General features: G+C 45.4%; 2 protein-coding genes across 8 annotated transcripts; both read right to left on the minus strand.

Moving 5' to 3' along the window:
- Positions 1-606: 606 nt before the first annotated feature.
- Positions 607-11472, minus strand: ING4 (inhibitor of growth family member 4). Of its 5 annotated transcripts, none has more exons than XM_081894823.1 (8): positions 11335-11472; positions 10186-10257; positions 9865-10031; positions 9556-9670; positions 7033-7138; positions 6164-6308; positions 2505-2566; positions 607-1335 (listed from the first exon to the last, which is right to left on the minus strand). In XM_081894823.1, exons 1-8 carry the CDS (start codon positions 11369-11371, stop codon positions 1296-1298), a joined length of 744 nt encoding a protein of 247 aa, XP_081750949.1. In that variant the 5' UTR covers positions 11372-11472; the 3' UTR covers positions 607-1295. The 5 variants fall into 5 exon arrangements, with proteins under 5 accessions (XP_081750949.1, XP_081750948.1, XP_081750947.1 ...); XM_081894822.1 differs by having other exon boundaries at positions 6164-6311; XM_081894821.1 differs by having other exon boundaries at positions 7033-7141.
- Positions 11473-12557: 1085 nt separating this feature from the next.
- Positions 12558-21833, minus strand: LOC309360195 (transcription factor HES-7.1-like). Of its 3 annotated transcripts, none has more exons than XM_081894842.1 (4): positions 20091-21833; positions 18981-19082; positions 15835-15913; positions 12558-13158 (listed from the first exon to the last, which is right to left on the minus strand). In XM_081894842.1, the coding sequence occupies exons 1-4, from the start codon at positions 20202-20204 to the stop codon at positions 12860-12862; spliced, it is 594 nt and encodes a 197-aa protein (XP_081750968.1). In that variant the 5' UTR covers positions 20205-21833; the 3' UTR covers positions 12558-12859. The 3 variants fall into 3 exon arrangements, with proteins under 3 accessions (XP_081750968.1, XP_081750967.1, XP_081750966.1); XM_081894841.1 differs by having other exon boundaries at positions 18981-19171; positions 20091-20196; XM_081894840.1 differs by having other exon boundaries at positions 18981-20187.
- Positions 21834-22316: the final 483 nt, after the last annotated feature.

Below are 22316 nucleotides of genomic sequence, written 5' to 3' on the forward strand. Positions count from 1 at the left end.
CAAACTGCGGGAGGCAGTGGAGGACAGAGGTGCCTGGCGTTCTCTGGTCCAGGGGGTCACGAAGAGTCGGACACGACTAAACGACTAAACAACAACAATCTACCAAATACTTAAAATAATAATAAAAACCCAGGTTTTTAAAAGCACTTTTGTGAAGTCTGTCTCCTGTTGCTATAACCAGTTGAATTCCCCATCGTTAATTACAGTATTAGCTTTTTGCATTATTAAAATGCAACTTTTAGAAGACATCAGCAGGCAGCAAAGTTGTACATGCAAGTTTTTAATTTTTGATATTTTATTATGCTTTTATATTTGCTGGAAGCCACCCAGAGTGGCTGGGGCAACTAAGATGGGAGAGCTACATATAAAATAATAGCAGCAGCAACCGTGCTCCGCCCTTATTTCAGACATTGTGCTATATCAGCATATCGTGATGCTTAGCTGGTGATATATCGCAATATTGAAAACTAGGTATCAGAAACAACCACTGCAGGTAAGACGGGCAAGTTAGAGCTCTTAAGTGCTGAAGATGCCTCTTCTTCCGTCAATGACTTGCCTGCTCCGTGAATCCCACCCCTCGACTCACAACCGAGAATCACTACAAAGTTTGTTGAATTGACTTTATTTAATGCCATATTTTACAACACGGGGTTTCCCCCAATACAAGCACCACCGAGAGAGGAGTGAATTCTGGATGGCCTCCGTTTAAAAATCCACAAAACACTTCATTCAGCAGGCAGGGGTGGGGGCGCTCCTCCTCACGAAGAAAACGAGACCCATTCCAGTTGGCTCTAAATGGTTCCGCTCCCTTTGAGAAATGGAATGTCGTGGGGGGGGGGGAGGCATGAGAGGCCCATCTTCTTACCCAGCTTACTGAACAAGGGGCTTGACTTGGTTGCCCCTCTTCTGGGACACAAATGAGAAATTTTTGGAGGAAATGTTTCATTTCTTCTGTTATTCAGGTGTCACTCCTTCTTCCACCAACAAGTCTGGGTTCCTCCGAGCTAATGCAAGCTTTGGAACCTATTCAGGGTAAAAGGTTGTAAGAATGAAGAAGGCTTACTCCATCTTCCCCCTCAAGGGTTGCTGCCACAGAGGAACTGGGAAGCAGTGAGTGTTTCAGTACACGCAGGAACCATCATATGGATACAAACCATTCGCAGGTAGCTCTGCTCACCCAGGATGAGACCCACCCCCTAACTATGAAACCCCAGGAACTGGGAGAAGGGTGCTGAAGCCCAGGAGCAGGGGTGGGTGTTCTGGTAACCACATCTGGACCTCAGAACACGCAGGTTTTATTTCTTCTTCCTCTCCTGGGAGCAGCGAGGGCAGAACCTGTAGCAGGGAGACAAGGCAAAAGCAGCAATCACAAGACAAATGGTGTCTGAGAATGAAAAGGCATCTAGAATTGCGCATTAAGAAATTCCCAATTCTGCAAGCAGAAAAGAAAGCAATATAATAGGTGCTATGCAAACTGAGTAAATTTGTATACAAAAATTGCATTATCAGGAGGCAGGGTAGGAAAACCATTTGGATTCTGTGTGCCACTAAAAGCAGGAGACAGTCTGGTCTGACCTACAGGGTACAATCCACCATGCATTTATTCAGATGCTCCTGTTCCTTTAAGGCAGTGCTTCCCAAACTTGGGTCTCCAGCTGTTTTTGGACTACAATTCCCATCACCCATCGGACTACAATTCTCATTACCAGTGGTAAGGGATGATGGGAATTGTAGTAAGTTGGGGGAAAACATTGTTTTAAGGAATGCCAGTGAAAGAAAACTTTCCAGTAGAGCATAATTTATGTTAATTAGTGATGTCACCTGGATTTTTCATCTCAGATTTTCCATCTTGTCATAGGATGGCCCTATTCATACATTTCCTTCAATGCTGTGCCTAGGTTTCAAAAATATGTAAAGGTGTTTTTTAGAATTTGGATTTCAGCAGTCTGCCAGGACTTCATGGAGCATTTGGAAGAAAATGGTTTTTCCACAAAAGATAAGTACAACTAAAGGTTGGATACGGTGCCTCTTTTCAACAAAAACAACCCTCTCTCTGGTTCTGAGCTTTTGCAAGTCACTGCGAATAACCTTTAAAGCATTTGTGTGTGTGTTTTTCTTTGGGGGGGAGAACGAATTCCTATGCCCCACAATAACCCAGAGATGCATTTTAAATAAAAGCAAACATTCTACTCATGTGAAAACACGCTGATTGGGCCGGATCTGGCCACCGGGCCTTAGTTTGCCTACCCATGCACTATACAGTGGAACCTTGAGTTGTGGACACAATCCGTCCTGGACGCACATCCACAACTCAAAGAGTTCGCATCCAGAAGTGCCGTGTTTGTGCGTGGCGCGATTTAGCGCTTCTACACATGCGCGAGCGGTGAAACCCAGAAGTAACCCATTCCGGTACTTCCGGGTTGTTGCGGGACGTCACACGAAAAGGCGCAACATGAAGCAGACGCAACACGAGGTACGACTGTAGAAAGCAAATAGTCACTTACCATTTCCCTCTTGGCTTTGTTGTTAAGCCCACACAAGCGAAATGGAACCATTCAATGGAGCACTGGGGAAAGGTATAAAGAGAACAAAAGCTTAAAGTTAGTGACCCCCCCGTCTCTTCTCCATGTTAGAACTGTTTGGGGTTTCTCAGAGCCTCACTTTCAAGCCCTTTCCCTCCCTCTTATGGTTCGCCATCACTGTCTTTCTTTGTAAAGGATCAGTACGTAATTCTACTCCATAATGAACAATCCCTTCTCCCTTGCTCCTGGCTCTCCCAAAGCTTCTTAACCACCCATCTATCTATCTCTATGGGGCTCATCTGCCCCCTGTACTCTGAAGCTATGTTACACACACACACCCCATTAGAAATACACACACAAGTGGAATGGTCCCTGCTGAAGAATCCGTCAACCAGTTCAGCGAGTGCAGCTTCTATGTCCTAACAAAGAACTGACACTGTCTCAGCGAGGCCATTTAGCCAGCTGCAACCAACCATATTTGCTGTGAGTCCTGCAAAGCACTCTTGGGGTAGAGTATTATTTAGGTGTTGTTGTTTTTTGTTGGGGGTCAAGATTTTATTTTGGTGATGCATAAATTTTGCTGTTATTGGGGGGGGGGTTGTATCTTTATTGTTAAACCTTATGATTTATTTGGGGATTGTTTATTTTTCTGTATGCTTACAGAGATACTTTTATTTACGCTCATGACTACTTTTGTTATATTGCTGTAATTATGTACACAGCTTTCATGTTGCAAGCTTTCTTCAGCATAGTTAACTTTGGAAAGGCAGCATACAAACGATGATGATTCAAATAAGGCCACGACAACGTCCTGAGTTTTAAACTGTATAGTTGTGTAATTTTAAAATTTGAATTGAATTTTAATATTTTATCTGTTAAGGGGTGTTGTATGTATTCTGTACATTTGCACGCAAATAACTGGTGTTTTAATTCAGTTTAATAATTTTCTCTGACACTCTACACAAATTGCAAAGGCCAGTAGCTAACACAACTAAATACATATCTACCTGAAGAACAGATGAGTCCTGTGCAGACGCAACTTGCCGGGAATGAAGACTGAAGAATTAAAGCTATACATTGATCCTGCTCACTTACCGTATTTTTCGCACCATAGGACGCACTTTTTCCCCTCCAAAAATGAAGGGGAAATGTGTGTGCGTCCTATGGTGCGAATGCAGGCTTTCGCTGAAGCCTGGAGAGTGAGAGGGGTCGGTGCGCACCAACCCCTCATGCTCTCCAGGCTTCGCACACCTCTCCGCAAGCAGCAGGAGCCCAGCGCTGGGCTCCCGCTGCTTGCGGAGAGGTGCCTGCATGCCGAAGCCTGGGCGCGCTCCGCAAGCAGCGGGAACGCTCCCGCTGCTTGCGGAGAGGTGCCTGCATGCCGAAGCCTGGGCGCGCTGAGCTCAGCGCATCCAAGCTTCGCGGACCTCTCCGCAAGCAGCGGGAGCGTTCCCGCTGCTTGCGGAGAGGTGCCTGCATGCCGAAGCCTGGGCGCGCTGAGCTCAGCGCGTCCAGGCTTCGCGGACCTCTCCGCAAGCAGCGGGAGCGCTCCCGCTGCTTGCGGAGAGCTGCCTGTTTGAGGGCTGGGGTCGGGGGAAGCTCTAGCTTCCCCCGCCCCAGCCCCGCACCTGGGGGGGAAATAATTTTTTCCCCTTTATTTCCCCCCCAAAAAACTGGGTGCGCCCTATGGTCCGGTGCGCCCTATGGTGCGAAAAATACGGTACCCTTCACGGCCTAGGACCCTCGTACCTACGGGACCGCCTCTCCTGGTATGCCCCACGGAGGACCTTAAGGTCCATATATAGCAACACCCTAGAGGTCCCGGACTCTAAGGAAGTTAGATTAGCCTCAACCAGAGCCAGGGCCTTTTCAACACTGGCCCCGGCTTGGTGGAATGCTCTGTCTCATGAGACCAGGGCCCTGCGGGATCTGATTTTTTTCTGCAGGGCCTGTAAGACAGAGTTGTTCCGCCTGGCCTTTGGCTTAGAATCAGTTTGATTCCCTCCCCCTTTATTTTTCCTTTCTCCTCCTGTGAAGAGGCTGCATCCTAATGTTTTAATGTTGTAGCTTAATCTTTTAAATTGTATTTTAATCAACTTGTTTTTATTATTGGTTGTTAGCCGCCCTGAGCCCGGTCTTGGCTGGGGAGGGCGGGGTATAAATAAATAAATTATTATTATTATTATTATTATTATTATTATTATTACTACTACTACTACTACTACTACTACACAAAAGCCTTAACACACATGCTCATTTGGACTTATTTTTTAAAACTGATTAGTAGATGAAGACCCCGGAAATATGTGGAAATAAATGAATATTAAAACAGGAAAACATTTAGAAGGCTGGAAGTAGGTCTGTTATCACCAAATGGCTGTCTGTGATAAATTAAGACAAAAAACTCAAATGGAGACAGGGCAGGGCTCCAATCCAGTATCCTCTTCCCAGATTCTTCTCCTACCACTTGTTACACATATGCAATCTTTCACTGAGCAGATGGAACCTGTGAACCCAGAGCTTCTCAATTTGGGGGTGTGAGTGCTACAAAGTTTGGGAAGTATAACACAGACAACACTGCTGGGGATGGCTCAGAGAGCAAGCGCCTCCGTGTTTCAAGGGACACTGCAGCTGCGAAGCCTAAAGGAACACTGTCGGGTTGGGCAGTGACTGCAGGTGCCAGGTCACTAGAAGCCATTTCCACTTAGTGCTCCCTCCATGTGCAGCTCCTTTAGGGAGGGGAGGAGGGGAGCTGAAGGACTGGCTGAAGAAGTGCTAAAGAATGCAGAGATAATGTGGCAACAGTCCAGGAAAACCTTTTTATAGGAAGAGGCAAGTGAGGCATATTGTGCTGCTCAGACATGATGCACTCCTTATCCACTATGCAGTGGCAAGAGAGAACTTCAGCTAAAACTGCACTATTGCATGAGGCCTGGCAAGAGTCCTGAGGGAAAGAATACATAAGGTAAAGGGACCCCTGACCATTAGGTCTAGTCGTGACCAACTCTGGGGTTGCGCGCTCATCTCGCTCTATAGGCCGAGGGAGCTGGCGTTTGTCCGCAGACAGCTTCCGGGTCATGTGGCCAGCATGACTAAGGCGCTTTGGCGAACCAGAGCAGCACACGAAACGCCGTTTACTTTCCTGCCAGAGCGGTACCTATTTATCTACTTGCACTTTGACGTGCTTTCGAACTGCTAGGTTGGCAGGAGCAGGGACCGAACAACGGGAGCTCACCCCGTCGCGGGGATTCGAATCGCCGACCTTCTGATCGGCAAGTCCTAGGCTCTGTGGTTTAATCCACAGCGCCACCCGCGTCCCTCAAAGAATACATAAACACACAGTAAACAACTGCCCCATATCCATAGCTTTTTCATAGGCATTCACTTCTTGAAAAAGAAGAAACAAGGCAAGATGAACAGCAAGCCAAAGTGTGGTTTGCTAATTCAGGAACATTTTATGTTTTAAACAGTGTTACCAATCTGTACTAAGGTCATAAACAAAAATATTCTAGTTTCAGAATCCTGACTTCCACAATGGTGTCATAAGGCCCTTTAGATTCCCCGCATCTGCAGCTGTCCACATTGCCCCAGAGCTGAGCCCCTCTCACCCCACACCCTCAACTCCCAAGAGAGTCTCTTACATCAGGGTTGTCACAACCAATCATCTCCCCATAGGAGACTTGGTGGCAGAGGCAGTAGGTGGGCTCATTGGGGTCCACAGGCATGTCCAGCACATCAGAGGGGTGAACATTTCCAAAGGTAACCGAAGGCATCCCGTACTCTGTGCTGCTTCAGGACGGAAAGCAGAGTTAGTAAGTCATCAGTGGAGACTTCTCTCAGGCCCCTGCAATCAAAAAACGTTCCCTTCACCCCCACCTCACTCTGAAATAAACTAGGTAAAAGGTAAAGGACCCCATGACAGTTAAGTCCAGTCAAAGGCGACTCTGGAATTGCGGTGCTCGTCTCGCTTTCAGGCCGAGGGAGACGGTGTTTGTCCACAGACAGCTTTCTGGGTCATATGGCAATAATGACTAAACCGCTTCTGGCACAATGAAATACTGTGACGGAAGCCAGAGCACACGGAAATGCCATTTACCTTCCCACCACAGCGGTACCTATTTATCTACTTGCACTGGTGTACTTTCAAACTGCTAGGTCGACAGGAGCTAGAATAGAGCAACGGGAGCTCACTCCATTGTGGGGATTTGAACCGCAGACCTTCTGATCAGCAAGCCCAAGAGGCTCAGTGGTTTAGACCACAGCACCACCCATGTCCCTTGGAATCAACTACCTTGGTTTCCCTTAAGAAATAAAGAACTTGCCAGCTTGGCACTTCTCACAATCCTCACCAGTAGGAAAATTGACCACCTAGTCTGCCAGAGTTTCTGGGCACAACAACGACCATGGATGGTGCTAGAATGGAGTAGAGCTGACATTGGGTGAGACTGGAAACATCTACTAACAAAGATCACTGCATTCTGCCTGTCCCCTGTCCCCTCTCCCCACTCACGTGCGGACTAATTTCAGCTTCTTTTGGGCTGTCTTTGGCGCCTCCTCGTCAGAATTCTTCCCCTTGGAGCGAGCACGGGCTGCTTTCTTCTCTTTCTGGACCCGGCCTTCTGTGCGCACAACACGGACAAAGGGGGGCAAATCAAGTACCTCTCTTTGGGACAAACAGAGCTTATTTGGCCTACTAGCATGCTTTCAAATCTCTGTAGAAAAAAAACAATTTGGAGCTCTATAATCTCTCCCCCTCCCCGCATTGGAACACAGCATTAGCAATCTGAATATATTAAGCCAAATGTGAATCTCACTGCACACAAAAAAGCCTGCTGAATCAGCTTACAGAGGCACCTAGCCTGGCATCCTGCTTCTCCTGGTAGCTGCCCAGATGCCTCCAGGGAATCCACAGGCAGAGCCTGGCATGAAAAGAACAGCCATTTCCCACTGCTGCTTAGTAGCTGGTTTTAAATGGTATACTAGTCATCCCCCGCAAAAACTCTTAATGTAGAAATTGGTGTTTTCACTGCCACTACACTGAGCCCATGTTTTCATTGCACTATCCACCATGGTCTTAAGAGCCGTTTCCAGGTTAGTCACAACTAGTTATGACTTCATTAGTGTATGTAGCTAAGATTTTCTGCCCCAATGGCCATGATTTTGTGCTAACTTGCAATGAATCTCAAATGGCATTTGTTGTTGCCCAATCTGGAGAGATCCTTTTGGTTTTTAAGTTCTTTAGAACCCATCATTTGGTGTCATCTGTTAGCTTCGCCCTCATGTTCACAAAGGATTTCAGATACGGTAATTTATGAACAAGTCAAACAGTGCAGGTCTCAAAGCAGACCTGTAGAATACCTCACTGCTTCCTTCTATTTTGAAAACTCTCTTTTTACATCTACGCTGTTTTATGTTCTGTGCCCAGACACTGTTGCATTAGCGGATAATTCTAAAACGTTGCTACAGCAGGACTTCTGTTTGCAGAAGCTATGTGGATTTTCCCTCAGCATCTTTTGTTTTCCTAATGCTATTTTTGCCAATCTGTTTGCGGCAGAATCTACTTTATTTATTTCAGATATTTATATGCCACTTAATATTCAGAATTTCGCTTGCTACTTACATAACTATAAAACATACATGCAATAGCTTTTTTTTAAAGGAAGCCTTCCTGCCTGTTATAGCTTCCTTGAATTAAGTAAATCACAATTACATTCTGTCAGGTTCATTTGTGCATTTTTTCCTAATCTGTGGGATACATTTAATTAGAGTTTCTATTACAATGCTTTTTAAATAACCTCCTGGCAGTACTTGCTACTTCCTATGATGGGATAGAGCAGGTCAAGGTGGGAGCAAGGTCTATACAGGCCCAGTATACCTGAAGGAGCGTCTCCACCCCCACTGTCCAGCCCGGACACTGAGGTCCAGCTCCGAGGGCCTTCTGGCGGTTCTCTCATTGCGAGAAGTGTGGTTACAGGGAAGCAGGCAGAGGGCCTTCTCGGTAGTCGCTCCTGCCCTAAGGAACGCCGTCCCATCAAATGTCCAGGAAATAAACAACTATCTGACTTTTAAAAGACATCTGAAGGCAGTCCTGTACAGGGAAGTTTTTAATGTTCGATGTTTTACTGTGTCTGATGCTTTAATTTGTTGGAAGCCGCACAGATGATCAGCATATAAGTAATAAATTGGTGTCAGCATCTTTTCATTAACTTTGTTTTAACCAAACCTCTTTTTTTCTTCTTTTTTAGAAGCGTCTTCTTTTAACATCAAATTCTACGTTGACGCAACTTTTCGCTTACGAATATGTTCAATTTGATAGCAACAGGTAGTCTTCCCTCCTGGTTGGCTCGTTGACTTCACTGTTCTAAGGCACAGTCACTTACTGTATGAAAATGTCTCTTTGCTGCAGCCTAGATGTACATTTACCCTGCCAATGCAAGTGTACTTCAAGTCACCCATTATGAAATATTTTCTCCCTTGTCTACCTACAGTAGTACCTCGGCTTAAGTTCTTAATTCATTCTGGAGGTCTGTTCTCAACCTGAAACTGTTCTTAACCTGAAGCACCACTTTAACTAATGGGGCCTCCTCCTGCTGCCGCGCAGCCGAAGCACGATTTCTATTCTCATCCTGAAGCAAAGTTCTTAACCCGAGGTACTATTTCTGGGTTAGCGGAGTCTGTAACCTGAAGCGTATGTAACCTGAAGTGTATGTAACCCAAGGTACCACTGTATTAGCATTTCCCCCCCACTATGAGTTTGGATGGAGTCAGGCAGCAACTGTGTGGATGGTACGCAATGCGTTCCATCTGGTGATGGAATCAGTCAACAGAATGGAAGGAAATACTCAGTAATTTTTCCTCTTCCGTACCTCTCTAGAGTTGTTATAAATTCAAAACAGATTTAGGTGGATGCAGTCTTTCTTTCATAGTAACTTGCTCTGAAGACTGAAATTCTACTATCACCATTTCTGGACATCTTTCATTTGCCCCTGCTCCCACCCTCATGTCAGCCACTTCTACAGAAACCAGAACTCACTCTTTTTGCCTTTACTAGATGAGCTGTCATAGTCACTTGACTCTATCTGCTTCTCTTTCAAGTCAGCTTCAAACCGGGCGAGATCCGTGTCCAGTCGCCGGATGTGCTTATCTACCTGCAGACACGGTAAGAGGGGGAGAGCGTTATTTTTGAGGTATTATGTCCCAACCACCAAGAGAGCAAAGACTTATACAAAGGCAAAGAGAATGGCAGCAGAAAGTAACTGCCCAAAGAGATACAATTCTGCTTGGATGAAGGCTCTTCACAAAGACTGTCCAAAAAGCCCCACCTAATCAGGCCCCCTCGTACCATCTCATACGTCTGCATTGCAAGCTGCACTTTGTCATCGCCGAACTCCTTGCACTTCCCATAGGCCTCTTGGATCTGCTTGAGGAGCCCCAGTTTCTCCTCTGAAGACAACGTCCGTGCATTACTGATATATTCTGTGGCTAGTTTATCAATCTCTGATTTGAGATCTGGAAGCAAAAGTAGGGTGCAGCATTATAACAGAGCACTCTGGCATGACACCAAACAGAAAGGGATACGAACACCAGGTTTATTTGTTCTTCAATGTGTGACAAGGAAGCCTTACATAGTCAATCTCAATCAGCAGGGGTTTTGCAGACTTACCTTCTGTTCGTTGGTCCAGGTCTCTCATGAGCTGGAAGTTTCTCTGCAGCTCAAAGGGCAAATTCTCAATGCCTAGAGAAAAAAAGGCAAGTGTGAGATGGAGAAGATGATCAGCTTGGTGGGGACCTGCCTGGGTTACTTCTTTCCTACACTTTCATTTATACTGTCTTTTACTGTACACTCAACATTAACTCCATGTTAACTGAATTGTTTCCTAACCAAACATATACTTGAAAAGAAGCTGCAGCCAATTTCGGCTCTTTGACTAGCATACTCATATGATACCCACATTGACCTCAATCATATTTTACATTTGTAGGTGTACACCTTAAAACACATTTTGTTTATTTACTTCACGAGACTTGACCGCAATAAAACATCAAAGCATTTTTAAAAATAACAGAACAATAACATTATCAGTAAAATGATCTTAAACATTCAAAAATGCTTAAAATAATCAATAAGCTAAAAAACAGATTAAAACACATGTCAATACAGTGGTACCTCAGGATGCGAACGGGATCCGTTCCAGAGTCCTGTTCGCATCCTGAAGTGAACGCAACCCACGACTGCGCGTGTTGCGATTCGCCGCTTGCGCACATGCTTGCACACAGATATTAACCAACAAAGCACAATACAATGGTTGTTGTGTGTGTGTGTTTTGTAAAGCGGGTGTTTGTGTCCAGCAGTATCTGAGTGCACTGCCATATTTTAACCAGGGCAGAGCCAAACTGTGGATGTGGGAAGAGGAGGGAGGCGGTGTGGAATTGGCAAACATTATTACATTTAAATTTCACCAATGCCAATATCAAGCAGTTTCTTTCTTCCACCCTTCCTTTTTTTTAAGGGGGGGGGAATGTAAAACAGAATGAGGGCTAAACTCAAACAGACAACGCACCCGAAGGGAAGGAACTGGAACCACTGAGCACACTGAAGGATTAAGCCGCAGCGCCCTGTTAAAAAGGAACCAGGGCGAATCCGGGTCGGCTGCTGCCGTAACGTGTGAACTGACCCACACGTAGGAATATGAGGTGCCTCGGCCCCCCCCTCCCCCGACTGCGGGCTTTCGGGGCCTCTGCCGCCTCCCGGGAGCCGCCTGCGCCGCCTGCCTCCAGCCGCGTCCCGCCCGAGCCCCGCGCCCGCTCTTACTGTCTAGGTAGTGCTCCAGGTACATCCCCGCCGCCATCTTGGGTTCCAGCCAAGCGCACGGGCTCTTTCCCCTCCCGCCGGCTCCGCCCACCTTGGCTTCGCTTCCGCCCTTAACAGGAGCAGCTTCCTGTTTTCGGCAGAGGCACTTCCGGCCGCTCTAGGCCAGGGCGCTTCCGCTCGCTTCCCAGCTCGCCTCCCTTTAGTCCTCCGCTGCAAAGGGAGCTGGACTGGGAGGCAGCCATTGTGTTCTAATAGATCCAGACCACCAGTCCAAGCCTATTCCTTGGGGGAAATACATGTCTGGCTGGTGAGCCAGAATCTTGGAGTGTCTCCTTTCCCTCAGTGACAAGCATTTCCAACAACAACTACAAGTTTATGCGAGTTTTATACCAGTTTAACAGGGTGTGATCCCCCCCCCCCCAAGAATCCTGGGAATCGTAGTGTTTTCTTTTTTGGGGGGTGAAATATACTCGGAGTCGAGAGTGGATTTCATGCTCTTTATTCAGCTCATAGTGGTGAGGAGGAATCAAAGTTTTCTCACAATATTTGCTTTATATACATTATTTACACAATGGGTCGCACGTGATTGGCTAATTCCGGGATTCTCCTGTAGGCCAATCAGGCTGCAGATTCACTTCCACCTGGAGCTGGATTGGGTGGCTCCTGCGGACCAATCAGACTGCTGCATTCTGAATCCTATTGTTCTAGGACCAATCAGACTGCTGCATTTTGGATCCTATTCAACTCAGTACATAAGGGGGGGGGGCTGATAATTTTTCGCAAAACTGCAGTTTCAATGGTTCCTAGCAGAAGAAGGAATGGCAGCTAACAGGGTAGATACTGCCTTAACAATAGCACAGGGTGTAACATGGATTCAGACAAAACAGAAAGCACAAGCGCTTCATATCTGCTGTTATTCTGCCCTCTGCAATCACTGGCTTGTCCAAATTTTTGTATCCCTCTGTCTGGGAGATACATATTGGGAACTTGAACGTTTTCTGGGCTCAATGGTGGAAAACAAACACTATATTCCAGTTGCAAATGAAGTGCAGACGATTAGTAAAGCACTGGTGTTTTCCATATCAATGCCACACCACAAAGTTCCTCCCCAAAAAGATGACATTCTTGCAGTTTCAGTTATTTAGAGCACATTTGACCCTCTTAGGAGAAGGCCAAACAATATAGTTAATGAAAATTCTTACATCATCCTGTATTTTTGAAGCATTTATTTACAAATAATTTTCCGTTTCTTCAAGCTTTTATATTTAATACACGTGAACAACACCAAGCACAGTGTGATGTAGAACCACAGAAAGCAGCATGGGGAAAACTTATGTACACAGCAGGAAATGGATCATAAGACAAGGTGGACAGAACAAGAAGGACACAAATACTTTCCTCCATGGAGCTTCACAGGCACACAAAAATTCCTGAAAGTATTCCCCCAAAGCCAAATAAATTAGAGGCTCCAGTACACACAAGAATCTTTCTGCCCTCATTTCCTTATATATAGGTTAAAAGAGGTTCAAGTAGACCAGGGTCTCCAGAATACCTGGGACCCTGTTCTGTTCAGGATCCCAGAAGGGACAGACCTTTCAAAACGTCTAAAGCCAGGGGAAGGCAGGCACTTTTCACTCCAGCTGGAGACCTTTCCCAGCTTAGATGCTGGTGGAGAAATTGCCAGTGAAGTCCCAGAGGGGCGTCGGGATGAAGAGCTTGACTGAGTGGCAGCATTCAGATACCGCTGTGTCTCTGAAATGAGGAAGGCTTGGACAAGAGAGGCACAGTAGGAGTATCCTGTGTGAAAGCCCTTGTCCTCTGCCACTGTGGGGAGAAAAAGAAGATACAAAGGAGAGATGAAAGGAGAGGCAAGTCAAGCATCCATCAAATGTATGCATCTGCATGTCGTGAGGAGAAAGGGGACTGGGGTATAAGCTGTGTGATTTCTTCTGACATAAAAGAGCCTTGTTGGATCAGACGCAAAGCCCTTCTCTGTTCAGGGGGGCTCAAGGGTGGTTGTCCTAGGCGCAAAATTGTTAGGGGGCGCAAAATTTCAACACCTAGTGCTGCTTCAACGCAGCTGAGCACTTCCATTGCTAGGCTCCATTAAAAACGTATTCTCTATGCGAACCAGGAACTGACCTCTCCAGACAATAGAGCATCTCGTTTTTTCTTATCTCTGTGGCTGTGGCCTCCTGGGTGACGCGGATAGCATTAATAAATAATAATAATAATAATAATAATAATAATAATAATAATAATAATAATAATAATAATATCTTTATTGTCATTGTCCCCTCTCGGGGACAACAAAATTACTTGGCTGCTCCATCCACCCAGGTAGGGTACTCCACACAAAATCAAAACAACTATAAAAACACTAATTAAAACAATACAGTATAATACAGCAAGGAAGATTAGATGACTTTCAAAGTCCAGGCTTCCCATTCAGGGCCGAGATCGCTCTGGAGAAGAAGCTTTTCTTAAGACGGCTCGTTCTTGTCTTCATCGTCCTGTATCTCCGTCCCGACGGCAGGAGCTCGAAGAGACAGTGACCAGGATGCGATGGATCTTTTACTATGTCCAGTGCCTTTCTATGGCACCTTGTGGCATAAATCTGCTCTAAGGTGGAGAGTGGGCAGCCAACAATGCTCTCTGCTGCCTTAACAACTCTGCACAACCCCATCCTGTCCTGGGTAGTACAGCTTCCTTCTGAGTTGAGGAGCAACCAGCCGCTGCATCTACACGCACCGCCATCTTATTAGGCAGTTGGATGTGCATTGCGTACTCCGTCCGTTTCCCTGCCTTCCACCCACCCTACTCCACACAGCCCCAGGTGCTGGCAACCCATGCTACACCACTGGTCTGTTTTCACACTCTTGCTCACGGCCCCCAGCAGGTGCCTCTGGTTCAGGAGGTAGTGCATACAGAGCCATCGTGACTAGTCGTTGACAGCCTTTTCCTCCATGCTTTTGCCTAACCCCCAATTCAATTTCAAATGGATACAAGTGACACCTTAAACAATGAAAACAGCAGACAGCCTGCCTAAGGTATGGAGATGGGGCAAAACTGATCATTAAATCAGCAATCAGTTGGGAGGTGAGTATGTCAGTGATTCACAGTGTAAAAGTGAAGGAGAAAATGCCCTTCTGTCAGGCATCAGGGAATCTGATCCCCCTACGGTAGGCTGCCAGGAATAGACAGAGAAGGAGAGTTCTTACCAATGTATTTTATTCAACATTCACAGAGAGCGGCTTAGAAATGCAACTTCTTGGAGTAATGGCGTTACTCCAAGTAATCTCCACCCCCCCTTCTCTCCTCAGTTGTCAACAGCACCACCCACCTGATGATGGCCGCTTAGAGTCATTTGCCTCTGAGCCCTTTGCTCTCCTACTTTCAATGCTCACCGGGTTCTGGGAGAAGGGGGGTCTGGAATGCTTTCTAGTGATAACATGTCAGCCAGCTGCTTTGGCTCTGCCTTCTCCTCTTCTCCCATTATTTCCCAGCTTTTCCCCTCTTCTGCCTCTGAGCTATGACCTCCCGCAAACCACTGTTGTAAATCTATACTGCCTTCCTCTTCTCTGAAAGGTTCGGGCTGGGGAGGCAGTCTCCGCCATTCCTCCTCTGTCCAGTCCTTTCTGATCTTCTAATCTTGCCTTTGGGTACGTACCCTTGGGTCTTGGTTTGCAGCAACTTCCTGACCTTACGGATGAAAGGCTGAATGAAAGTATGTGGGCAATGCCAGCGGAAGTATCAGAAACCAGAGAGGATGACTGAAGATTTCACTTGGTCTTGCATAGCTTAACAGAGCCGAATGAGAGAAATTATGCAGATTTGCCCATTCACGTCATTTATACAGGCTGCAGAATTCAGCTTGCTTGGCTGCAGACTTTTAATTCTTTTAAGCGAAATTCACACAATTGTGATTATAGGCTGTAATGATCTAGGAGCTGAATCCTGCTCCAGTTACCTCCTGGCAGGCCCACCTGCAATCCAGATAAAATTTTGTAATATGTGCCCAGTGAACTCAATCAATTCTGTGCAAGTGACTTAAGCGACTCTCTGAGGCACTTCATTTGTTTTTATTGTTGTAATATTATAATTACGGCATTTCTATTCCACCTTTCTTCCAATGAACTCAAAGTGGCATTCATGACTCTCCCTCAATCCTATGAGGCAGGTTAGGCTGAGAGATGGTGACTGGCCCAAGGTGACCCAGTGAGCTGCATATCTGAGCGGGGATTTGAACACTGGGACTCAGCTACATTAGTCAAAAAAAGTGTGTTGAATGTGTTAGAAACATGCAACACCAGATGGCGCTGGGGAGCAAATTTTCCCCCCTTTTGTTATCACGATTTAATTTCTGACTTATTTATAGCGTTTTTTTCCTATGTGTAGATCCACTCCTGGTCTCCACCCTAACCATCACACCCAACCCGCTCCATGTTATCCATCTTCAGTATGGTACATTGTAATAAGCCATTCCCACCCACAACTCACCTGCTAGCTGCAATGTTTGAATCCGCTGCACAGTCATTTCTAGAAGAGCTGCCTTGTCCATGCGAGAATTAGGAAGAGGCTTTTGGGAGGGAAAAAAAGAGGATAACTGGAGACCGGCTTGGAACCAGGCAGAAGTTGGCATTGCAAGAGGAGAAAGAAGAGGATTTGGCATGGACAGGAACTACTCTCAACTGAACAAAGAGAGCTGGTAATTCGAAGAAACTATTATTCAGTGAACTTGGAGGGACATCTGCGTCACAGATTGAAATCACTTTAAATTTCACAGTCCCCTACAGAAGCATCATGGGAATGGTAATCCCTAATAAGAAGGCAGGGATATCTGGTTTAAAACATTCTCAGCACACCCCATGAAACTACAGTTCTGAAGGTTTTTTGAAGGTAGTTCAATGTAAGTTTTCTAGTGTGGTGTCTCAAAAGTGAATGAAACAAGACTATTTTCTTGCAACTCATATTGTATTTTTTTACTGGAACTTTTCTCCCAAACTGTCATTTGAACGCTGGGGGAGAGTGTCCTATAGTCCAAGCTTCAAATTGTGAGCCTTTGGGTTTTGCATTTCGCTGCACTGATATCCAGTATGTTACCCAGTGGGATTGATTGTCTTCAGAATACAAAAGAAAGAAAGAAAGATCCTTTTTGTGTAGGTGCTGCTGGCAGGAAGAAATAGGAGGAACCTATATCTGCACCACAAACCTCTTTCAGTGTCATACCAATTTAACTCTCCTGGCTTCCCTAAAAGAATACTTTGCAGTTTGATGAGAGTGCTAAGAATTCTCCCTTATCCTTAAGCTCGGCTTACACAACTATACTTCTCAGGGATCCTGAGAGAAAGAGGGAGAGAATATGAAGAAACAAGTTTATTCTGCCACTGAAGACAGTTTGGAAACTTCAGCTAGCGCAGAATTCAGCGTCCAGGTTGCTCACCGGAGCAAGATGGTTTGAGCATATTACACCGATCCTGGTCCGACTGCACTGGCTACCGATTAGTTTCTGGGCCCAATTTAAAGTACAGTGGTTCCTTGGTTCTCAAATGCCTTGGTTCTCAAACGCCTTGGTTCCCAAACACCGAAAACCCAGAAGTAAGTCTTCTGGTTTCCAAACGTTTCTCGGAAGCCGAAAGTCCGATGCGCCTGCACCAATCAGAAGCTGCGCCTTGGTTTTCAAACATTCCGGAAGTCCGTTTGACAGATTAAGTTTGGCACTTTTTTGTTTTGTTTGTTGGTGGAAGAGGACTGGAAGAAATTTAAAGACTATTTGCAGAAACACTATAAAATTAATGAATGTTAAAATGATGTTGGATTGAAAATAAGTGGTATTAGCAACAAAGCTATTAAGAATATGCAAAAATGAATTGATAATGGATGGAAATATAGAGTTGTAATAGGTTAAGATATAGAGTTAAGATAAGTGAAAGAGGACAAGGATTTGCTGATTTGATTATGTAAATGGGAATACAAGAAGGGGAGGTGTGAGGAGGTCAAAGAAACAAGCAAATGATTTTAAAGTTTTGAAATACAGATTTGTTTTTAATTTTTTTATTTTCCTTTTGTCTTTTGTACGTTGTATTTTTAATTTTCTTTCCCCCCCCATGTATTTTTGTACTCTTGTTTTTGGTAAAAGCTTAATAAATATCTTTTTGCTATTTATTTTGTGTTTTTGTTTTTTGAGGCTTTCTCGGTTAATTTGTTTTTGGGACTGTGTGGAACCCAGTTCAGCTGCTGGTTGATTGTGTGACGGCAGAAATGGATAAAAGCCTCCCATCCAAACAGTGCAGGTAAGAAAAACAATTACTTTAAATTTTTATCCTCTACAATACTGGCTTATTTTATAGTACAACACATGGATTATTGCTTTCATTTTATGGATCAATGGCCTCGTTAGTAAAATTCATGTTAAATTGCTATTTTAGGGGTTGTTTTTAAAAGTCTGGAATGGATTAATCCGCTTTGCATTACTTTGTATGGGGAAGCACACCTTGGTTTTGGAACGCTTTGGTTTTGGGACGGACTTCCGGAAAAGATTAAATTTGAGAACCAAGGTACCACTGTACTGTTTTTGACCTATAAAGCCTTAAACAGCTCAGGACTGCAATACCTCAAGGACTGCCTCTTCCCATATGAACCTACCCAGACCCTGAAATCACCTTCTGAGGCCCTAATAATAATAATAATAATAATAATAATAATAATAATAATAATTTATACCTTGCCCATCTGGCTGAGTTTCCCCAGCCACTCTGGGCAGCTCCCAATCAAGTGTTAAAAACAGTACAGCATTAAATATTAAAAACTTCAGATTAAATATTAAAAACTTCAGATGTCTTTTAAAGATAGGATAGCTGCTTATTTCCTTCACATCTGAAGGGAGGGCGTTCCACAGGGTGGGCACCACTACCGAGAAGGCCCTCTGTCTGGTTCCCTGTAACCTCACTTCTCGCAATGAGGGAACTGCCAGAAGGCCCTCAGCGCTGGACCTCAGTGTTGGGGCTGAATGATGGGGGTGGAGACGCCTTCAACGCCTGTCTCTGCCTTCAACGTGTGCCTCCTCCATGAGAAGTCCTGTGGGCGGCAACACATGAAAGGGCTTTTTCTGCAGTGGCTCCGTTTGTGAAATGTTCGCCCCAGGGAGGTTTGCCAGGCACCTTCATTATACACCTTTAGGCTCCAGGCAAAAAGGTTCCTCTTTAGCCAGACCTTTGGCTGATTGACATCTGATGCCCTTTTTAAATGTGTTGGGGAGGAGGGTTATTGTGTTGTTTGTTTTATTATGAATTTTGTGTTTTTATCTTCTAATTTTATGTTGCAATAGCCCTGAGACATGCAGGTATAGAGCGGCATACAAATTTAATAAATAATAATAAAGTTAAAAGTTGAAGCTTATCATGTTAGATACCTACAGAAGCTTGATGCCCTCTCATCCCCAGTGGGATGTGTTGTTATGGGTTATGGGGAGACCAGTGGCGTAGCGTGGGTTGTCAGCACCCGGGGCAAGGCAAGTAATTTGCGCCCCTAACCCGTGGATTTGCGCCCCCTAACCCTAACCCCCAGATGTTGCGCCCGATGCGGCCGGCCCCCCCTGCACCCCCCACGCTACGCCACTGGGGGAGACACCAAATGTGGCTCCTTACCTTGTTACCTGGGCTGGTGCCACCTAGTAAGAGAGCCTTCAGTTGGTTGAGAGACTGGGCAATTCGATTCCTTCGCTTCTTCTCCATTAGCGGTTTGATGATCTGCAGATGAAGAATTCCTGCATCACTAGAGGAATTGACTAGGAAGTTGTTTGTCGTGCTGGGCAAGGACAAAAGGCGGAAGAGAAGAACTGGGGAACAGGGGGAGCAGTTGACCAAAGCTGGCCCAAAACACTGAAGTGCCTGAATCAGAAAATCCAAATAATATCCCCTCTCACTAATTTTTTTTATTACTTTTTTATTGATTTTCAAAAACAAAACAAAATTAAAGTTAAACTTTAACATTCAACCTTTTTTATCTTCTTATTTACCCTGCGCAATTTCGCGCCCGGACTTCCCTCCTTCCCTGCTTCGGTTTTCCCAATTTACATCCATTCCTGCAGATTCTTAATTACATTCTATATACATCGCAATATTTATGTTAGCCCTGCTACAGTTTTTAAACTTCTACAGTTATTTCGTATATACACAACAAATTTACTCCACTCCTCTTCAAACTTTGCCACTTTTTGGTCTCAAATTTTATAACTCATTTTTGCCAGTTCAGTATACTCGAATAATTTCGTCTGCCACTCCATTAGGGCTGGTAACTCTTGGGATTTCCACTTTTGGGCCACAAGAATCCTTGCGGCAGTCGTGGCATACAAGAATAATTTGCAGTCTTCTTTTCTCAATTCATCTCCCATTATCCCTAATAAAAAAGCCTCTCATTTCTTTGGGAATGTATATTTGAATTCTTTTTTCATTTCACTGTATATCACATCCCAAATCCCCTCTCACTAATTAACATGGGTACGCAGTTGGGTGGGAAGTTTCCCTAAGTAATCCCCACCGAAGTAAATGGGAGATGCACAAGATCACAGCCTCGCTCTTTCTCAACTGTTCATTTCAGTGGGGATTGCAGTGAATATCCTGCAGAACTGCACCTGTTGCTCAGTTCTGTCTCCCTCTGTCTCTGCCTTCCTTACAACCACGTCAGCCCATACTTAACCCACCTCCAGACCTTTGCCAACACAGCTTCTCTCTTGCTCTCTTTCCTTTTGCATGTACCTTTTTGTAGACCAGACGTTTTGGCTGTTCCAGGTGTGGTTTCTTCCAGCTGCATCCCCTGGGTGCCCCTGTCGTCGTCCATGAAGCTTTGCTATCTGCCGCCTCCAGGCTCATCTTGTCTCTCTGAGAATATTTTCAAATTTCCCTCCTTCTGCCCTCCCTTTAATTTATAGGACATCCCCAGCACAGCTGTCACATTGTCTGCAAATCCTATTTACTCGCTCCTCTTTGCCCTCAACAGAGGCAGCCAATGAACAGCTACAGAAGCCTATTTGTCTTTCTGAAGGGAGGAGTGTGATGGTCTCTAGGAGGCCGGCCTGCACTCCAATGAACTGCCCAGAAGAGAGCTGGGAGGGAATTTTAAAAGGGGATTTCATTTCAGGCCGGCCAGCTGCTCCTTTCGGGACAGGGTGGGGGAATAAGAAGCATGAAGAGGTTGAATAGAGACTGGGCCAGAGGAGAGGAAGCTATTGAGATGGAAATGAGGGCAACAGAAGGTAGATGTGTGTTTTGCTGGGTGGTGTGTGTGTTGGCAGCTGCACTTGGGGTGAGAGGGAGACTTTGAAATACCAACACAACTCTGCTCAGGCAGAACAATCAGACCCTCCACTTAGCTTTGTAGGGTTGCCGGGGCAATGTGAGGCAGCCTCCACCTCTCGAACCGGGTTCTTTGTGAAAGGAATAGGCAACAGAAGAATGTGTCATCACCCCATTCTTTTCCTAAGTAGCAGGCGGTGCAGGCAGAACTGGGCCAAGACAACCAAAACATAACTTTTATGTTTTCTAGAATGATCCAGGATGCCATTGCATGCACAGATCTCTCACCAGCCACAGGCTTGCAGGGATTGCTGGCTGAAAACTTAAATGAGCTGCTGACTTTGAGAAAAGAGCATTCTGGGCCGGATCAGCTTTTGGTTCGGTTTCAGTACAAGGAGCTATCATTGAATGCTCAGGATAATGTTGAAGACAAAGGATCAGCTAGACATAAAATGGAGGCAGAGAGATAGCAGGAGCAACCAAATTATTCTCTTTCATGATTCATGGCTATGGTGTTATTCAACATCCCTATAAAGCTGTAATATGCAAAATTCAAAAAGATTTGAGCTTCGCATTTAATCTGTAATGCGTGTTCTGGGCATGTGTGTGTGTGTGTTTGCACTGTGCATGTGAAATCTTTGGTAAAACAGTGAGGTTCTGAGCTGTTTCCAGAGGAAGAACTGTGAGGGGAGAGAGTCACTGTTGGTCAGCAGATAGGTAATGGCTTCCCTCACCTGCCCTGCCCCATCCTCCAGCCCTAGCAGCCTTCAGAAGGGAGCTGTTTCCAGAGGAAGAACTGTGAGGGGAGAAGGAGACACTGTTTGCCACCAGGGAGTGGTTGGTTTCACCAGGGCTGCCAAACCTTCAGCCCGAGGAACCTTCAGAAGGCAGTTGCTGCCACAGGCATTGTGTGTGTATGTGTATTTCAATGAGCTGAATAGAGTGAAAGCTTGTTGTTTTGTTGTTGTTTAGTCATTTAGTCGTGTCCGACTCTTCGTGGCCCCCTGGACCAGAGCACGCCAGGCATTCCTGTCTTCCACTGCCTCCCGCAGTTTGGTCAAACTCATGCTGGTAGCTTCGAGAACACTGTCCAACCATCTCATCCTCTGTCATCCCCTTCTCCTTGTGCCCTCCATCTTTCCCAACATCGGGGTCTTTTCCAAGGAGTCTTCTCTTCTCATGAGGTGGCCCAAGTCTTGGAGCCTCAGCTTCACAATCTGTCCTTCCAGTGAGCACTCAGGGCTGATTTCCTTCAGAATGGATAGGTTTGCTCTTCTTGCAGTCCATGGGACTCTCAAAAGTCTCTTCCAGCACCATAATTCAAAAGCATCAATTCTTTGGTGATCAGCCTTCTTTATGGTCCAGCTCTCACTTCCATACATCACTACTGGGAAAACCATGGCTTTAACTATACAGACCTTTGTTGGCAAGGTGATGTCTCTGCTTTTTAAGATGCTGTCTAGGTTTGTCATTGCTTTTCTCCCAAGGAGCAGGCGTCTTTTAATTTCGTGACTGCTGTCACCATCTGCAGTGATTATGGAGCCCAAGAAAGTAAAATCTCTCACTGCCTCTATTTCTTCCCCTTCTATTTGCCAGGAGGTGATGGGACCAGTGGCCATGATCTTCAATTTTTTGATGTTGAGCTTCAGACCATATTTTGCGCTCTCCTCTTTCACCCTCATTAAAAGA

Source organism: Podarcis melisellensis (assembly GCF_964234715.1).
Source record: "Podarcis melisellensis genome assembly, chromosome: 17".
NCBI classification, from domain to species: Eukaryota; Metazoa; Chordata; class Lepidosauria; order Squamata; family Lacertidae; genus Podarcis; species Podarcis melisellensis.